At 40.5% G+C, this 16,460-nt stretch overlaps 1 protein-coding gene across 1 annotated transcript in view; it reads left to right on the top strand.

The window, feature by feature from the left end:
• Window positions 1–6,737: 6,737 nt before the first annotated feature.
• LOC132823552 (E3 ubiquitin-protein ligase TRIM8-like) overlaps window positions 6,738–16,460 on the top strand; it is a 29,004-nt gene continuing 19,281 nt past the window's right edge. The window contains exons 1-2 of the mRNA XM_060837496.1: window positions 6,738–7,310; window positions 7,445–7,540. Of these exons, the coding sequence (XP_060693479.1) occupies window positions 6,738–7,310; window positions 7,445–7,540 (669 nt within the window). The remainder of the gene's footprint in view (window positions 7,311–7,444; window positions 7,541–16,460) is intronic.

Here is a 16,460-nt window from a genome sequence, read left to right as displayed (position 1 = left end):
CTCCAAGACATAGGTCATGCATTTTTCAGTAGTGTTTTTGTCCTGCGAATGCTCCTGAGCAGGAGATCAGTGCCATTGATGTCACTATTTTCATCCCCGGAATTGGAAATTGGAACCTGAAGAGGTGCACCCATTGCTATTGATTCTGCCTCATCCTTTCTATTCTCCACTCTCTTCACTGAGCTGCTCACCATCCCCCTTCCATTCTCTAGTCCCCTCACTGCCCCACTGATGCCCAATCTCCATTCTCTTTGCCACTCTGCTTATCATCCCTCTTATTGTTCCCTTTGTTGCTGTATTCACCCTATGATGGAGAGTCCATTAACTTGCATTGCTGTATCAGTGATTTACTAACTGGATATCATGTTTCGATGAATATTATCAAAATTGGATTGCAAAGCATATTTCGAGGTTAAAAATATCATCTTTTAATGGCAGGCAGGCCATGTATTATGTTAAGTGTGTCCTGCAGTTGCATGTTACAACTTCTTTTAAAACATATTTTGGTGAACACCTTTTTGCAATTTGTACTGTTGGTTGGTGAATATTTTAACTTTCAGGGAACTGACAGTTCCAGGGGATTGCTACATTTAACCACTCCAAAATCTTACCCTAATTTTCTAATCAACTTATTCAGTGATGTTATTTAACACTTCTGGAGCAGGTGGGACTTGAACCCAGGTCTCTCAGACCAGGGATAGGGACTACCTCTGTACCACAAGAGAGATGTTTTCAAATCAACCTGTTTAGAATTGTTCAAATCCAGGGTTCAATTCTGCCTAGAGATAGGAGTGAGGCATGTTGCAAGGTTTTCAATAGATCACCCATTCAGTTCAGGGGTTACTGAAGAACAACTCCAATGTTGCTGTTAGTTGGACAGGAAAACAGAGACATGCTCCAAGGAAGAAAAGAACCTTTAAGTTGTGCTGCTGAGGAGCAAATTAGGAACACTGACTCAGTACAGTCAGAACTCAGAAAAAATTCTAGTAGTCAGTAATGCACAATTAATATGATGGATGGGACTTTATGAGAAGATAAAACCAGTAGGAGAATTATGCAGTCAGACCCTGGGAAGTTCTAAGAATTAGTAGACATTTACATGTTGCAGTCAGAGCTTGGTTCTGGGAGCTTTTGAGTCTTAGAAGAAGGTATGAACCATTAATATCTTAGTGCTACTGTGAACAAGGATAATGGAATCCATTATTTGCTTTGTGCAGCTGAGCGACATTGGAGCACAGGAAAAAGAAAAATCCAGGGGTTGTACTAAGTTTGTGAATTTAGCTGCTTATGAAAAATCTGGAGCCATGTTCGTAAGTGTTGAGGAACTTACTTAGTCTGAGACTTTGAGTCTTGTTTCAAGCAGCTTTATTTTTCGTGAATTCACAAAGAGACTGCTACAGTCATTGTCTCAACACTCAAGCTGAACAGTCAGCCTATACTTATGCAATGATACCAACAAATTTGTTTACATTCCACATTTTATAATAATTCAAGATAAAGATAAACACAGTGCAGCTATCGCCTTTGTTCTTTGATGTTGCTCAAGGGCAGAGAAACTAATGGGCTCAAGAAGCACCCCCACTATTGAGCCTATAATACACTCCTTATATTTTGTCAAATTATAATTACACAACCTCAGTCTTTATCTCCAGCAATATTTTCCCACTAAAGTGAAAGGCTGAGAGCCAAGATACCTTTTACCTTAGTCAAGTATCCCATCATGCAGCAGTATTCCAAGTTCTTACTCCTTCCACAGTAAGTGAGTGAGTACTGGAATGCAGTTTCCGGACTCTTGGAAAACATAGTCTCAGGGAAAGAAGATGAACCATCAGAATGTGTGCTGTCATTAATGAAGACAATCCATGATTGAGCCACTCCTGAGGGATTTTCAAAACCAGGTCATCAAAAATGAGCAGTTAGGATTCCTGTGAAGTTTTAATGAGATTTAGTGACTCACAGCGAGACTGAGGTAGAGGCTTACTCCCATGAAAGAAAAGGGCAGTCTGGGGATGGGGAGGATTACTGCAAAATGCATCGGATCTGTCCCACTGTATTTGTTATTAGATGAATTCTATAGTCTGCTACCCAAATTTGCTTCTTGCTATTTTTGGAATGTTAAAATTTATCTGGAATAAAAGATAGACCCACCTTTGCACAGTCTAATTCAGTGATATTTGTACGATTGTCTAAGTACGTTTGATTTATCAATTCTTTGTTGGTGAAAAAGACCTGGCTGAAATGTTTCTAGTACTATACCAGACGAAGTCTAAAACTTATATAATTGGCCATGTTATTACTCTGGTAAATCTAATTCTTTTTGTGACATCGAAAGAGTTGCATTAGAAGACAGTCAGCATGCTCCTCCAACCTCAGTCATAACAACCTTCTTACTATACAAATAAATGTCTCATTAGCTGCTTGTGATGCATTACAGAATCATAGTAGTAGGGAAACTGATTTGCTGCAAAATTTGAATTGCTATTTACAATAAGTAAAATTCTTAGAGTTAGCACGTTTTAAAGGTTCATGGTTCCACAAATTCATTCATTGGTAATTAGCCTGAGAGTTTTTCATTCAAAGAGGGTCCTTAAACTATTTATGATGATTGGGGTATATTTTATGAATGCATCTGACTGTCCTGAATAATATGCAAGATTTTAAAAATGTATTTACACATTCAGTTTATGATGAAAATCCAAGTACTACTTCCCCACCACAAACATTTTGTTAAATTTAAGAAATGAATTCACATTTTATCTAATGTGCCACAGATGTTTTATGTGTGTATAATGGCTGGCTGTGTTCTTTAGGATTCAAAAAAGGGAGTTTTAATATCTGGTCCTTCTCATGTTCCAGATAGAATCTGTACATTAATTTACTGACAGAATATGTGCTATATGATTGTTCTATAGTGATTGCATTTTCTGCAAGGACATAGATCTCTTGTAATTCATCACATAATAAATGTTATCATGAAGTCTGATCCTCTGGTAAATTGAAGACTTGCCAAACAGCCTCAACCTTTGACCTGAGTAATTGAATGTACAGGCATGAGCTGACAGTGTTCCTTTTAGGTTCTATCACCCAACAGTCAGCTGGAATTAGTGGAGTCGAATACACTGTTCTGGTTCTCTTGATTGCTGCTACAATTGCTTATTGCTGGAATTTATTTTCTTACCTCTGTCCTTCCTTTATCCAATAGTTGACGAAACAGGCCACAGGTGTCATTCGAGTTGAGCTGGAGACAAACATGATGCAAAGGACAAAAAAGTAAAGAAGTGAAGGTACGGTTTGTAATATAAGAGATTCCTTGGAGAATTTCACTTCATTGCTCCTGCTGGGTGAGGGAAGATGCTCCAGCCAGCTTATGGAAAGGGACATAGCTGGCTTTGGCTTAGCATAGTGATCCAACAATAACAATGTAATGCCTTCACAAAATCCAAGACTGTCAAATAAAATGTGACAGTAAGCCAGATAAGATATTATCAGGTGACAAAAAGACTGCTCAAAGCGATATGTTTTAAGTCGTGTCTTAAAAGAAGAGAAAGTCCCAATGAAGGGTCAAACCCAAAACATTGACTTTCTTGCTCCTCGGATGCTGCCTGACCTGTTGTGCTTTTTCCAGCACCACACTTTGTCGACTCTGACTTTTCCAGCATCTGCAGTCCTCACTATCTCCTAGTTGCTGCTAACTATACTGCGAAGCTTCTTCTAAGGATGCCCATTTCTGAAGAATTTTTCTCCTCCCTCTGCATAGATTTAGGAAAGAAATTTCAGAGTTTGGGGTATGACTGCCATTAGTGGATCGATTAAAATTAGGATAGACAAAAGGACAGAATTGGAGAATTGCAGAAATTTCAAGAGGTTATAAAACAGGAAGATTTTTCAGAGACAATGACAGGTGAGGCCATGAAGGGATCTGGAAACAAGTTGAGCATTTTAAAATCAAAATATTTCCTATTCTGGCAGCAATATAGGTTAGTAGGTAGAGGATGATGGACTAATGGGATTCAGCATTATTTAAGAGATGAGCAGCTGAATTTTTGAGTGTAAATTTACGTGGTTTGGAGCATGGGAGGCCAGTCCAGAATGTTTTGGAATAATCAAGTTTAGAGGTGGTAAAAATCTTGGATGAGAGGCTCAGCAGTAAGTGAAATAAGGAAAAGGTAGAGTTGACTACTAATGTAGAGATGGGATTAAAGACTCTTAGTCATGAAGCAAATATGCATTTAGAAGATGTCTCAGGCTCAAGGACAGTATTGAGTTGGTGAATGAATTTGGTAAGTCTGATGGGGACTGAAGTCAATGGCTTCAGTCTTTCCAATATTTAGTTGGAGCTAATGTTTGCTCATCCGGTTTTGCATTTCTGCCAACCAGTATGACAAATCAAAGAAAATGGAAGGTTTAAGAGTTGGAGTTAGATAGAGTAGGACATATACTGAGGGGCAGCATGTAGATGGAAATAGCAAGGATAGATCTTTGGGAGATTCCAGAGCTAGCAATGTGACTTGGGAAAAGGAACAGTTGTTGATGATTCTGTCTATGTCTGGAGTGATAAGAGCAGAACAAGATGAAGGGGTAGTGGGACAATGGGGTGAATGCAGATGGGGGTGGGGGTGGGGGAAAAATCCAAGAAGCTCAACAATAGGGAAGAGTGTTAGCAAAGGAAGATGTGATCAACTTGTCAAAGTCTCCAAACAAGTAGACAAAGATAAGTATGCTTGCTTTACACATTCCATAAACAAATATAAACAAAATTCAAAGATGTTGATGATGAAGAAGTTCATGGATCTGATGACCTTGATGGCAAAGCGTAATCACCTTCCTGGGGGGTCTTGTTCTAGTAGTCATCTCTGACCTGCCATGAAATTCTGACTGTCTAGAGATGCTGTAGCTCAGTATGTTTAGTGAGTTGATCCATTGATTTATCAGCTTCATCTAGAATGAGCTCTCTAAGCATCCTTTGTGCCTATGAAATGATATGTATCTGAAGAGTGGGCAGTTCCTGCTGCCAGTGTGGCTCATGTTGCTTGTGGTATTGTTCATGTTGGTGTTGCTGCTGCTCTTGTTTCTCAACAGCTGAAGAAGCTGCTTCCATCCTGCAGTGAAACTGGGTTAAAATCCAAGATTGCAAAAGTGACTTCGATAATATTGGAAATCACTTGTAAAATTGACTCTCTGAATAGCACAGAAAGAGAAGCATTGACACAGTTCCACTCTTCAAAGGCTTTCCAATCTGTAAATTTCACTGAGTAATCAATGCTTGCCTTGTTGATTCTGGTTAAGTTTCATGGCTCAGGAAGCCGATTCACTTGCTGTTAAAGATAGTCTAAATATATTGCTCTTTAGGATGCTTAAATTAGGCACTTGATTGCTCCAATGAGAGTGTTTGATGCACCTCTGAGCACACAGCAATAAAATCCAGGGAAAATCAGTGACTGCAACAAATGGCATTTTATGGGGAATTTAACTTTCACTCCACCACCTCAATGAACTCACTGACCTCACTAACACTGAAACACAACCCCTCAAACTATTACCATCCAAGGATGCTGCCTGACCTGATGTGCTTTTCCAGCACCACTCTAATCTGGACTCTGATCTCAGCATCTGCAGTCCTCATGTTTGCCTTCAGACTAAGTTGTATTGGGGCAGAGTGGGTGATTAGGTTATCATTTTATTTATCACACATTATAACTGGCACATATTTTCAGCACAATATTGGTAGTCCCTTGTTCTAGAATGAGGTTGCATAATGAATTTTATTTTGATTTTTGCAATTCCAGTGTGCCGAACTGCTGTCCAGAATATTTCTTTACACAATTGACCAATTATCATTAAGTCTAATTCATTTATTCATGTTAGAGACTATCCAGATTTTGTGCTGTTCTCATTTGAATGTTTGGTGGAACGCCAACAAAATATCGAATTTAATTTGAAGAGTTAATACTTAACTTCAAATAATCAAGGAGAAAGTGAGGTCTGCAGATGCTGGAGCTCAGAGCTGAAAATGTGTTGCTGGAAAAGCGCAGCAGGTCAGGCAGCATCCAAGGAACAGGAGATTCGACGTTTCGGGCATAAACCCTTCTTCAGGAATTCCTGAAGAAGGGCTTATGCCCGAAACGTCGAATCTCCTGTTCCTTGAATGCTGCCTGACCTGCTGCGCTTTTTCAGCAACACATTTTCAGTTCAAATAATCAAGTACTCATAATCATGAAAACAAGCTGCACCAATATATTTGGCCCAGTCGTAGTACCTTCACCTCTGTCTTATTGTCTCTTCAAATCCTAATATACAATTGGAGCTTGTTAATCTCAACTGACAATCCTGTGACGAACTGAGGAAGCACTGAAAACTGAGGTGCCATTATCAAGTTGGAAAATTGACTCTAGGTCCCATTTACCCTCTACAGTAGATATAGACATCCCATGAATCGCTCTTCTAAGAACTGCAAGAGAGCTCTCTTGATGTTTTAGTGAAAATCTATCCCTGCAATCACATAAATAATATAATTGTCTATTTATCTTAATGTTTGCAGGGGTTTGCTATATGCAACTTAGTTGCTGTATTTGCTTACACTGTAAGTGCATTTCAAAAGTACTTTAATGTCAGTGAAGTGCTTTTTGAGCATTCTGAAGCAATCAAGCATTATATAAATGTTTGTTCCTTCTGGTAGTTAACATTTTAACATTTAACAAATCTTTTACAGCTGTTAGTTCTGTTTCTTGGATATGAAAATGGCTTCTACTTCAGCTGTTGGTAATTTGAAAGAAGAATTAAATTGTTCAATTTGCTGGAATATTTACACAGAACCAGTTTCATTGTCCTGCGGGCACAATTTTTGTCGTAGTTGCATTGAAAAGAACTGGGACAAAAAGGATACAGGGCTTGGTTACTCATGTCCAGAGTGTCGAGCTGAGTATGCTCAAAAGCCTGTGTTACACAAAAATTTGAAATTGAGTAACATAATAGAGCGCTTTGAAGCTACACAGATGAATGAAGAGCCACCAAAAATCTTCTGCGATTTCTGTCTGGACAATCCCCTCCCTGCAGTGAAAACATGCATGAATTGTGAGGCATCTTTATGTGAACATCACTTGAGAAAACACTCTGAGAAGACAGCTCAGAAAAATCATCTGTTGATTGAACCTGCAAGTTCACTAGAAGACAGAAAATGTTCAGACCATGAGAAACTCATTGAATATTACTGCTTGGATGATCACTCCTGCATCTGTGTGACATGTTATGTTGCTGGTCCGCATAAGAATCATGACATACGCATTCTAAAAGACATACACAATGAGACAAAGGTAAGAAAATATTGTGTTATATTTCTGAAATTAAAAAAAAGACTCATTAATTAAGAAAATAATTAAGTATAAAAACTTCAACAGATTCAAATAGATTTTACTATAAATAGTCCAACAGTCTTTTTTTTTGACAGGCTAGCCTTTCTGAAAAACTGGAGAAGCTGCAGAATTGCCGAGCAACTTTAGAGGAAGCTACAAAGGAATTGCAAGGAACAGAAATGAACCTAAAGGTATTTCCAATTACGTGCTTATTCTGAAAGTATCCATCTGATTTTTGATATAGTTTATGTGTAAGTGTAGGCAAATATTGTTTGCTGTTACTTAGTTGCTTATATATAGTTGTCTTATTGTTTGTTTAAAGATTCAAATGGTTGGTGTCTTAGGGATAATTCACATATTGCAGCTTTGGTACCTGAAAGGAAACATATTGTTCTCTCAACCTTACCTTCCTGTCAATGACTCGAAACATCAGCTCTTTCCTCTCCTTACAGATGCTGCCAGACTTGCTGAGATTTTCCAGCATTTTCTCTTTTGGACCCAGAACACTTGATTCCCTTGTCAATCAAAAATCTAATTCAGCTTTGGATAAATTCAATGAGCCAGCTCTACTATTTTCTTAGGAAGAAAATGCCACAGTGTCATGGTGCACCGAGGGCGGAAAAAAACTCATCAAATGCAGCTTAAAAGTGAACTCTCTTTGTTTTAATGTATTCTTGAGTTCTAGTTTTCCACTAAAGTGAAACATCCCCTCAGAAATCACATCTAAAGTCAACTCAGGATCTAGTATATTTCAATAAGATCATCTTTTGTTCTACCGATCTTCTATAGATAAAGACCCAATATATGAGGTAAACCATTTATGCTGGGGATGTGTCAGTCACCTTCTTTGAACTCCTAATACAATTACATGTCATTCTGATATAAAATGCACTTCATCAGCATAAATTGGCTATAACATGTTTGAAGGATTGTGGATGCTGTTTGGATAAAGTGAACTTTCTCCTGGAGGGATCTAGAGATCTTCTGCAGCATCTTGCCCATAGCAGTTCTCCATATCGCAATTTTCTATAGCACAAGGTCATGGAGGAGCAGAACTGTCACATTTTCGCAGAAGGATCTGTGTATCCTTTGTCCAAAAACGATACATAATTACATACACTGTGTTCTTACCAAGGTTTTGTATCGCTGCCGTAAAATTATCCCATTCATATTCTATTTCCTTTGCAATAAACAACATCGTTCCATTTACCTTCTTCATCGTGTACTTTACCTGCAAAGTAATGTTTTATGATTCATGAACCATGACATCCAGATCTTTCTGTAACTCAAAGTTGTGCAATTTCACTCCACTTAAATAATTAGTTCTTCACTTTTACTTCTGCCAAAGTGGACAAGTTGATACTTTTCCAGATTCCACTCCATCTGCATTTTGTTTTGCCTGCTCATTTGACCTTAGCTTAAAGGATACATTTATAGAGTTTTTAACTTCCTTTTGACAACCCACTTCCTTATCTATCTTGCGTCTTGGCAAATTAAGCCAGTATATATTTGGACTCACATTCAAATCATTCATATATACTGATTCCTAGAGCACCCCACTGGTTACACTTTAACACTCTGATAAAAGACCTACTGTCACCTTCTTGTTAACTAACCAATCCTTTCTCTATGTTAACCTTACACCATGAAATCTTATCTTGTGTAGCAACATTTGATCTTGCATTTTATCACGTCTTTTGGAAATCCAAGTACATCACACCTACAGTTTCCCCCTTATATCACCTTGTTTGTCATTTCCATTAAAAATTCTAAAATGTTAGTGAAGCACAATTTCCCTTTCATAAACCATGTTGTCTGTACTTGACTGCACGCTAATTTTCCATATATCCTGCTATAACATGCTTAATAATGAATTCTAGCAATTTTCTTGCATATATTCCTGGCTGTCTTTCTCGCTCTGTTTTTTTAGTAATGCTTAAATGTTTGGAGACACTGTAACCCAACCAGAATCTAATGTTTCTGTAAGAAATTTGGATGAAAGAGGAAAAATAGACACAGAAACCAACATTTTGAGATTTGGAGATGCCGGTGTTGGACTGGGGTGTACAAAGTTAAAAATCACACAACACCAGGTTATAGTCCAACAGGTTTAATTGGAAGCACACTAACTTTCGGAGTGATGCTCATTCATCAGGTGATCACCTGATGTAGGAATGTCGCTCTGAAAGCTAGTGTGCTTCCAATTAAACCTGTTGGTCTATAACCTGGTGTTGTGAAACATTTTGAGGTACAACTTTCAGGACATTCTTTCCACCTCTTGCCTTATAGTAGCATAAAATCAAACAAAATTCTGAAGAATTAACAAAGATGTGTATGAAGTTGTGATTTAGACAGCTGATAAGGCACATGAGAAGAACTTCTGAAATTTCAATGAACCGTTTTACTTGCTCTAGAATCAAAATAAAGCAGGACAGCCAAATATATTGTATATTCATAGATTCTTTGGAAGTAGTTTAGACCAGAACTTATAGGGGCCTGAATAGAAGCTATGTTGAGAAATATGACAGAATTGCAAAAAGTGTCCAATCAGACCTATAATGACACCAGGTGCAATGTGTTTCACCTTTTAACTAAGTCGCAAACATTGAGGTGAGATTCTCACTGAGCAGCATCAAACTTCCCATTCAGGAGGATTATTGCTTGTTTATGAAATTATTAATGGCACATCTCACCTCATTAATGCACAGTTTCTTATCTTACCATACCCTGCAAGCTAACTAGATGCTGAAAATTCTCAGTATGGAAGTCAGACAGGGTACCTGGCCACTTAGCTCACCTTTGGTTACAAAAAGCCTTTACCATGCTCAACACACAACAGAATCTTAGGACATGAGCCCTGGGTGCCAGCCTCATACACCCCCCATCTACAAACATATACATCCGATTATTGCCCACCCCTCAGAATCCTCATGGCACTCTCCAATCCATTTGCAAGTAAGTAAGGATCTGTATTGCAGAGGGAACCAACTGACATTGAAAAGTTGGTGCAAGAACACTGTGTGCAGGGGCACCCACCCAATTCAGTTTTTAAAATTCACTCATGGGATATGAGCATCGCTGCCTGGCCATAATTTATTACCTGTCATGAGATGTCCTGAGAAGGTGGTGGTGAACTACCATCTTGAACTGTTGCAGTCCATGTGCCCTCAGGAAGGGAATTCCAGGATCTTGAACTAGTGACATTGAATGATGATGATAAGTTTCCAAGTCAGTTTGGAGCAGAATTATAGTTGGTAGTGCTCCCATGTATCTGCTGCCCTTGACCTTCGCAATAGAAGTGGTTATGGGTTTGCAAGGTGCTGTCTGAGCATCTTTGAATTTCTGCAGGAAGGAGTGGGTGTCTCTCAATGTATGCTTTCAAGTGAGCTCCCTTTCCTGTATAGTGCCAAGCTTATGAATGTTGTTGGAGCTACACTCATTCAGACGTGGCAACGTGCCAACAAACTCTTGATTTGTGTCTTGTAGATTATAGATAGATTTTGGGGAATTGAAAGGTGAGTTATTTGTGGCAGTATTCCAAGCCTCTGAACTGCCCTTTGAGTTACTATGTTTATCTGGTGAGACCAGTTGAGTTTCTGGTCACTAGAAATCAATAGGATGTTGGGAGTGGGGGATTTTATGATGGTAACACTATTGAATATCAAGGGGTAGTGGTTAGATTGTCTCTTGTTGGTGATGGTCTGCTGGCATTTGTGTGGTGTGAATGTTTTTTGCCACTTTTCAGCCTAAGTCTGGATATTCTCCAGATCTTATTGCATTTGAACATGGACTACTTCAGCCTCTGAGTCGCAAATGATGCTGAACATTGTGCAATCATTGGCAAACATCCCAACTTCTGACTTTATAATGGAAGGAAGCTCATTGAAACAGCTGAAGGTAGTTGGGTCCAGGACACTACCCTGAGGAACTCTTTCCAAGAAGTCCTGAAGCTGAGATGACTGACCTCCAACAACCACAACCAAATTCCATGTGCCAGATATGACTCTAACCAGCAGAAAGTTTGCCCCCTGATACCCATCAATTTCAGTTTTTCTGGTGCTCATTGATGCCGCACTTGGTTGAATGAAACTTCACATCGGGGGAGTGGCAAGTTCCAGAGCACAAATCTTCAATACTATTGCCAGAATGTGATCAGGGCCCATAGCCTTTGCAGATCCAGTGCCTCCAATTGTTTCTTGATATCACGGGGAGTGATTCAAATTGGTCGACAACTGGTATCTGTAATGTTGGGGACCACTGCAGGAGGCCAAGATGAATCATCCACCTCTGGCTGAGGATTTTTGTGAATACTTAGGCCTTATCTTTTAAACTAATATTTTGGACTATTCTATCATTGAGAATTGTGATATTTGTGCAGTCTCTTTCTCCAGTGAATTGTTTAATTATTCACTACTATTCATGACTGGATGTTGCAAGACTTTGGAACTTAGATTTGATTCTTAGTTTGTGGGATTACTTAGCTTTGTCTATCATGTGCTGCTTATGCTCTTCGGTATGCAAGTAGTCCTGTTGGTGGTTTCATCAAGTTGATGTTTCATTTTCAGGAATGCCTGATGCTACTCCTGACATGCCCTTCTACACTCTCCTTTGAACCAGGATTGATGCCCTTGCTTGATGCTTGAGCAGTTAATATGCCAGGCCATGGGGTTGCAGATTGTATCAGAGTACAATCCTGCTGTTGTTGATTGCCCATAGTGCCTCATGAATGTCCAGTCTTGAGTTGGTAGACCTGTTTCAATTCTCTTCCATTTAACAGACTGATAAGGCCACACAACATGATGGAGGGTAATCTGAATGTGAAAGTAGGACATCATCTCCACAAGGACTGTGCAGTGGTCACTCATACCGATACTGTCATGGTTAGATGCATCTGCAGCTGACAGATTGGTTAGAACAAGGTCAAGCTATTTTCCCCTTTTGTTGATTCCCTCACCACCTGCCACAGACCATGTTCAGCAGCTATGTCCTTTATGACCTGACCAGCTCAACATTAGTGTTGCTGCCGAGCCATTCTTGATGGTGGACATCAAAATCCCTCATCCAGCATTCATGTTGTGCCCTTGCCATTCTCAGTGCCTCCTCAAGTATTGTTCAGAATGGAGGCTCATCAGTCGAGTGAGGATGGTGTGTCAGCAGGAGGTTTCCTTGCTTATGCTAAACCCAAAGGCATGAGACTTCAAGAGATTCAGGATCAATGTTAAGGACACCTAGATAACTCCCTCCCAACTGTATACCACTGTGCTGGCACCTCTGCTGTGACTGCCCTGCCAGTGCAACAGGACATATACAAGGACAGTGATGGTGGTGTTTGGAACACCTTGTGCTGAAGATGAGATTGGGGGATATTGGGGAAGAGGTGAGCAGATAGGTAAAGATGGAGCCAGAGTGGGAGAGATATGAAAAGGGTATACAGAAGAGGGGACAGGACAGAAGAAACAGTGAATAAGTGACAATGAGAGCTGAGAGTAGGAGAAAATGGATAGGCTGTGCTGAAAGCAACTTGTGTCATAACAAAAAAAACTAAAAGGACAGAATCAGGCTCTAAAGTTATTGAACACAATATTGAGTCCTAGAGGCTGCTGGGTCCCTTTTTAACATGTCTACTCTCTCCCATCAGGATGGTCATAGGGCTCTTTCTGGAAACAAGGCCTGAACTGTCCCCATCCACTATCATCATCCTCCACCTCACCATCCTCCACTACCACCATCCTCTACCTCACCAAACTCATTCTCACTTTGAACAACATCTCCTTTAACTCCTCTCACTTTGTTCAGGTCAAAGGCATGGACACAGATACCCACCTGGGCCCATTATGTTTGTGTCTTTGTGGGGGTACCTGGAACATTCCTTGTTCCAAACTTACAAGGGTCCTTCCCTACAACACTCCCTCAAGTACTTCGATTATATCATTGATGCTGTTTCCCTCTCTTGATACAAACTGGAAAAGTTTATCAATTTTGCTTCCAAATTTCACCCTGTTCTCACCTTCACCTGCTCCATCTTTGATTCCTCCCTCTCTTCCTCGACATCTCTATTTCCATTTCTGGCCATTGGCTGACCACCATTATTTATTACAACCCTGTCGATTCCCATAATTAACTGAACTATATATACTCACATTCTGCTTCCGGTGAGGACTGCATCCCATTCATCTAGTTTCTCCGTTTCTGTTGCATCTGTTCTAATGACACCCCATTCCATAGGGGGACAGGGGTGGTGGGGTCGGGGAGGTGGTGCAGCACTCAGAAATGTCCACCTTTTTCCTCAATCCAGGATTCATTGCCTCTGTGTTTGGCAGGCCTTTCAGCCGTGTCCAACCCATCTCCTGCACTTCTGCCCTCACCCCTCCCCCTCCCTCTGACAATAGCAAGAGGGTTTTTGTCCATTCCTTGTTTACCACCCATCAGCCTCTGCATCCAAAGTATTGTAAGATGCCATTTCTGACACCTGCAGGATACCACAACAAAACACATATTCTCCTCCTCTCCCTTGTCAGCATTCCACAGGGACCATTCCCTCTAGGACATTCTGGTCCAATCCTCCTCCAATCACAACATATCCTCATAGCCCCATGACACCTTTCCCTGCAAATACAAAATGTGTAATACATGCCTGTTTACCTCCCACCACTTCACCATCCAGAGCCCAAGACACACCATTCTGGTGTATCAGCGATTTACGTGCACTTCATTTGATCTAGACTACTGTATTAAATGTTCAAAATGTGGTCCCTACACTGGGGAGATGAAACACACACACGGGTGACCACTTTGCAGAACACCTACATTCCATCTTCAACACATCACCATATTCTCTGGCCAACATTTCTGTTGCAGGCCTGCTGCACTTGCTCCAGTGAGCCACAGTGCAAACTCAAAGAACAACATCTCATTTTCTGCTTGAAACCCTGTAGTCCCTAGGACCCAATATCGGGTTCAATAACTTTAGAGCCTGATTTCATTCTACCATGTTATTTAACTATCCCCACATCTAGTCCTGTTATGACATGAACTGCTTTCAACACAACCTACCTATTCTCTCCTACTCTCAGAACTCATTATCACTTATTCAGCTTCTCGTCTGTACCGGTCGAGTATTAATAATCCCCTCATCTGCCTACTTCTTTGCTCTCTCCCCCTCTCTCTCTGTGTCTCTGTCTCTCACTCACTCTTGCTCTCTCTCTGAGCTCCATCTCCACCTCTCTGCTCACCTCTTTCTCCACTCCCCCAACCTCATCTTCAGCACAAATACATAAACATTTAAGCAAGGCATGGTCATGTCGCAGGTTTTTTTATATCCTGGGACACCATGATGGCATTTTGTCGGTTGCTAGAGTGAAAGGGAGGCTATCCTCTCCCAGTAGGTATGAAGGTGACAACAGCTTTGAACTTCTATGTCACTGCCCTGTGGTTGATCTCTTAATTGTGCACCCACACATGCATTAGCACAGTGCCTGATGCCATCTTTGTAAGATTACATCAGTTTATTTTGCTTCTGATGATGAGGTCAGTGTTACAGCCCGGGCAATAGGATTTGGAAGTATTGCTGACTTCCCCAGGTACATGGTGCCATTGATTACATACAGAGAGGACCATATTATAACACTGGAATTCATCAATAAGGAAGGGTTGCTTTCCTTTCATGTGATGATAATCTGGGATCACTATTATCTCTTCCTGGGTGTCTGCCTGTTACCCTGGCAACCCCCATTGTTGCCACATCCCGGAGTACTCTTTTGAACTTGGTGTGTTTGAGGGTTCAGGTGCCTCATAAGGCTGGTAACTATGACCACGGCTAATAGCGCCATTGCACAACCTCTGGACTGATGCAGAGCACAGATATAATGCTGCCCATGCTTTGACCAGGGCTGTGAAACAGTGGATAGAGATGGTCAAGATATGATTCTGCTGCTTGGACCAGTGTCAAGTGTCCCCCTGCAACATAGACTGGATAGAGTGTGCCCCATTATGATGGAATGCTGTCAATGTGAGGTGAGATGATTTCTAGATGCTGCTGAACTGAGGGAACAGGAGCAGTTTTTGAGGGGGAGACGCACAAGGGCACTGAGGATGAGGAGGAAGCTGTCCATGTGCATAACACGCCTCAGCTGTGTCAGTTCTATAAGGGAGATAAGATCTAATGGACACCAGGTTCCAGTGTAAAATAGTCATTGGTCATGATGTTAGAATTTTATTTGCATTGTGAGAGTGACCTACAACCTCTCTTCATTAGACAGTAAGTAAAAGATCATCTTTGGAGTTGTGCATTTGCTGGCCTGTATGTGAGGTTCTACAACTGGACAATGACAAGATTTGATTCTCTCATGGTCACTGGGAACAGAATAGCCATGATTTACAGAGTGTTTAGATGGGGGTTATCCAACTGGTACACCAATTTTCTTCAGGCAAGGAAATTTCCAGTCTCCACAGTACAGGATTGACGCTTATAGTCTTGCTTAGTGGCCTTGCAAACTATTCTGTCATCAAACTACTACTGCAAAACAAATAATAAAATAAATATTGAGGAGACACATTGGCAGCAGCTGAAGTATTAAAGCAGGACAACAATAAAGTAATCCATTCCAATCAACCCTTCTACTTCTTCCTAACATTTGACAATTAGTTGTCAAAAAGAGAGCTGTTTCACAGAATAATTAAGCAATAACATGTTAGAGAATTGTTTCTGTGAATTCAACTATTTACTACCATGTCAGATGACTCCATTCTTATCCCTGGATGTATTCCTATCTCATTGACTGGATAGGCCCACCAGAGGTGAGGGATGGAGTAAATGGGGCAATATCTGTGAAGCAACTAGATTTAGATTTTATTGTTACATGTACTTGAGTACAGGAATACACTGAAAAGTGTACAAAGTCGCATTCTCTGGCGCCATCTTGGCATATAATAGACAGGATTTAAAACGGAAGCAGAAATAACAGAAATGGCCAAAAGAAAAAGATAAAGAATTTTCTACATTACTCCCCGCCTCTGCCATGAGTCCTTGTTGCCAGAAGAACAGAGTCACAAAGTCTATCCCTGTCTGTGAACTCTCATGTGCCCTGAGTCCCCACACACTGGCACTGCCGG

This window comes from Hemiscyllium ocellatum, chromosome 16, assembly GCF_020745735.1.
Source record: "Hemiscyllium ocellatum isolate sHemOce1 chromosome 16, sHemOce1.pat.X.cur, whole genome shotgun sequence".
Lineage (NCBI taxonomy): Eukaryota > Metazoa > Chordata > Chondrichthyes > Orectolobiformes > Hemiscylliidae > Hemiscyllium > Hemiscyllium ocellatum.
Note: the sequence above shows the minus strand (reverse complement) of the source record. Positions and strands in the feature narration are given on the sequence as shown.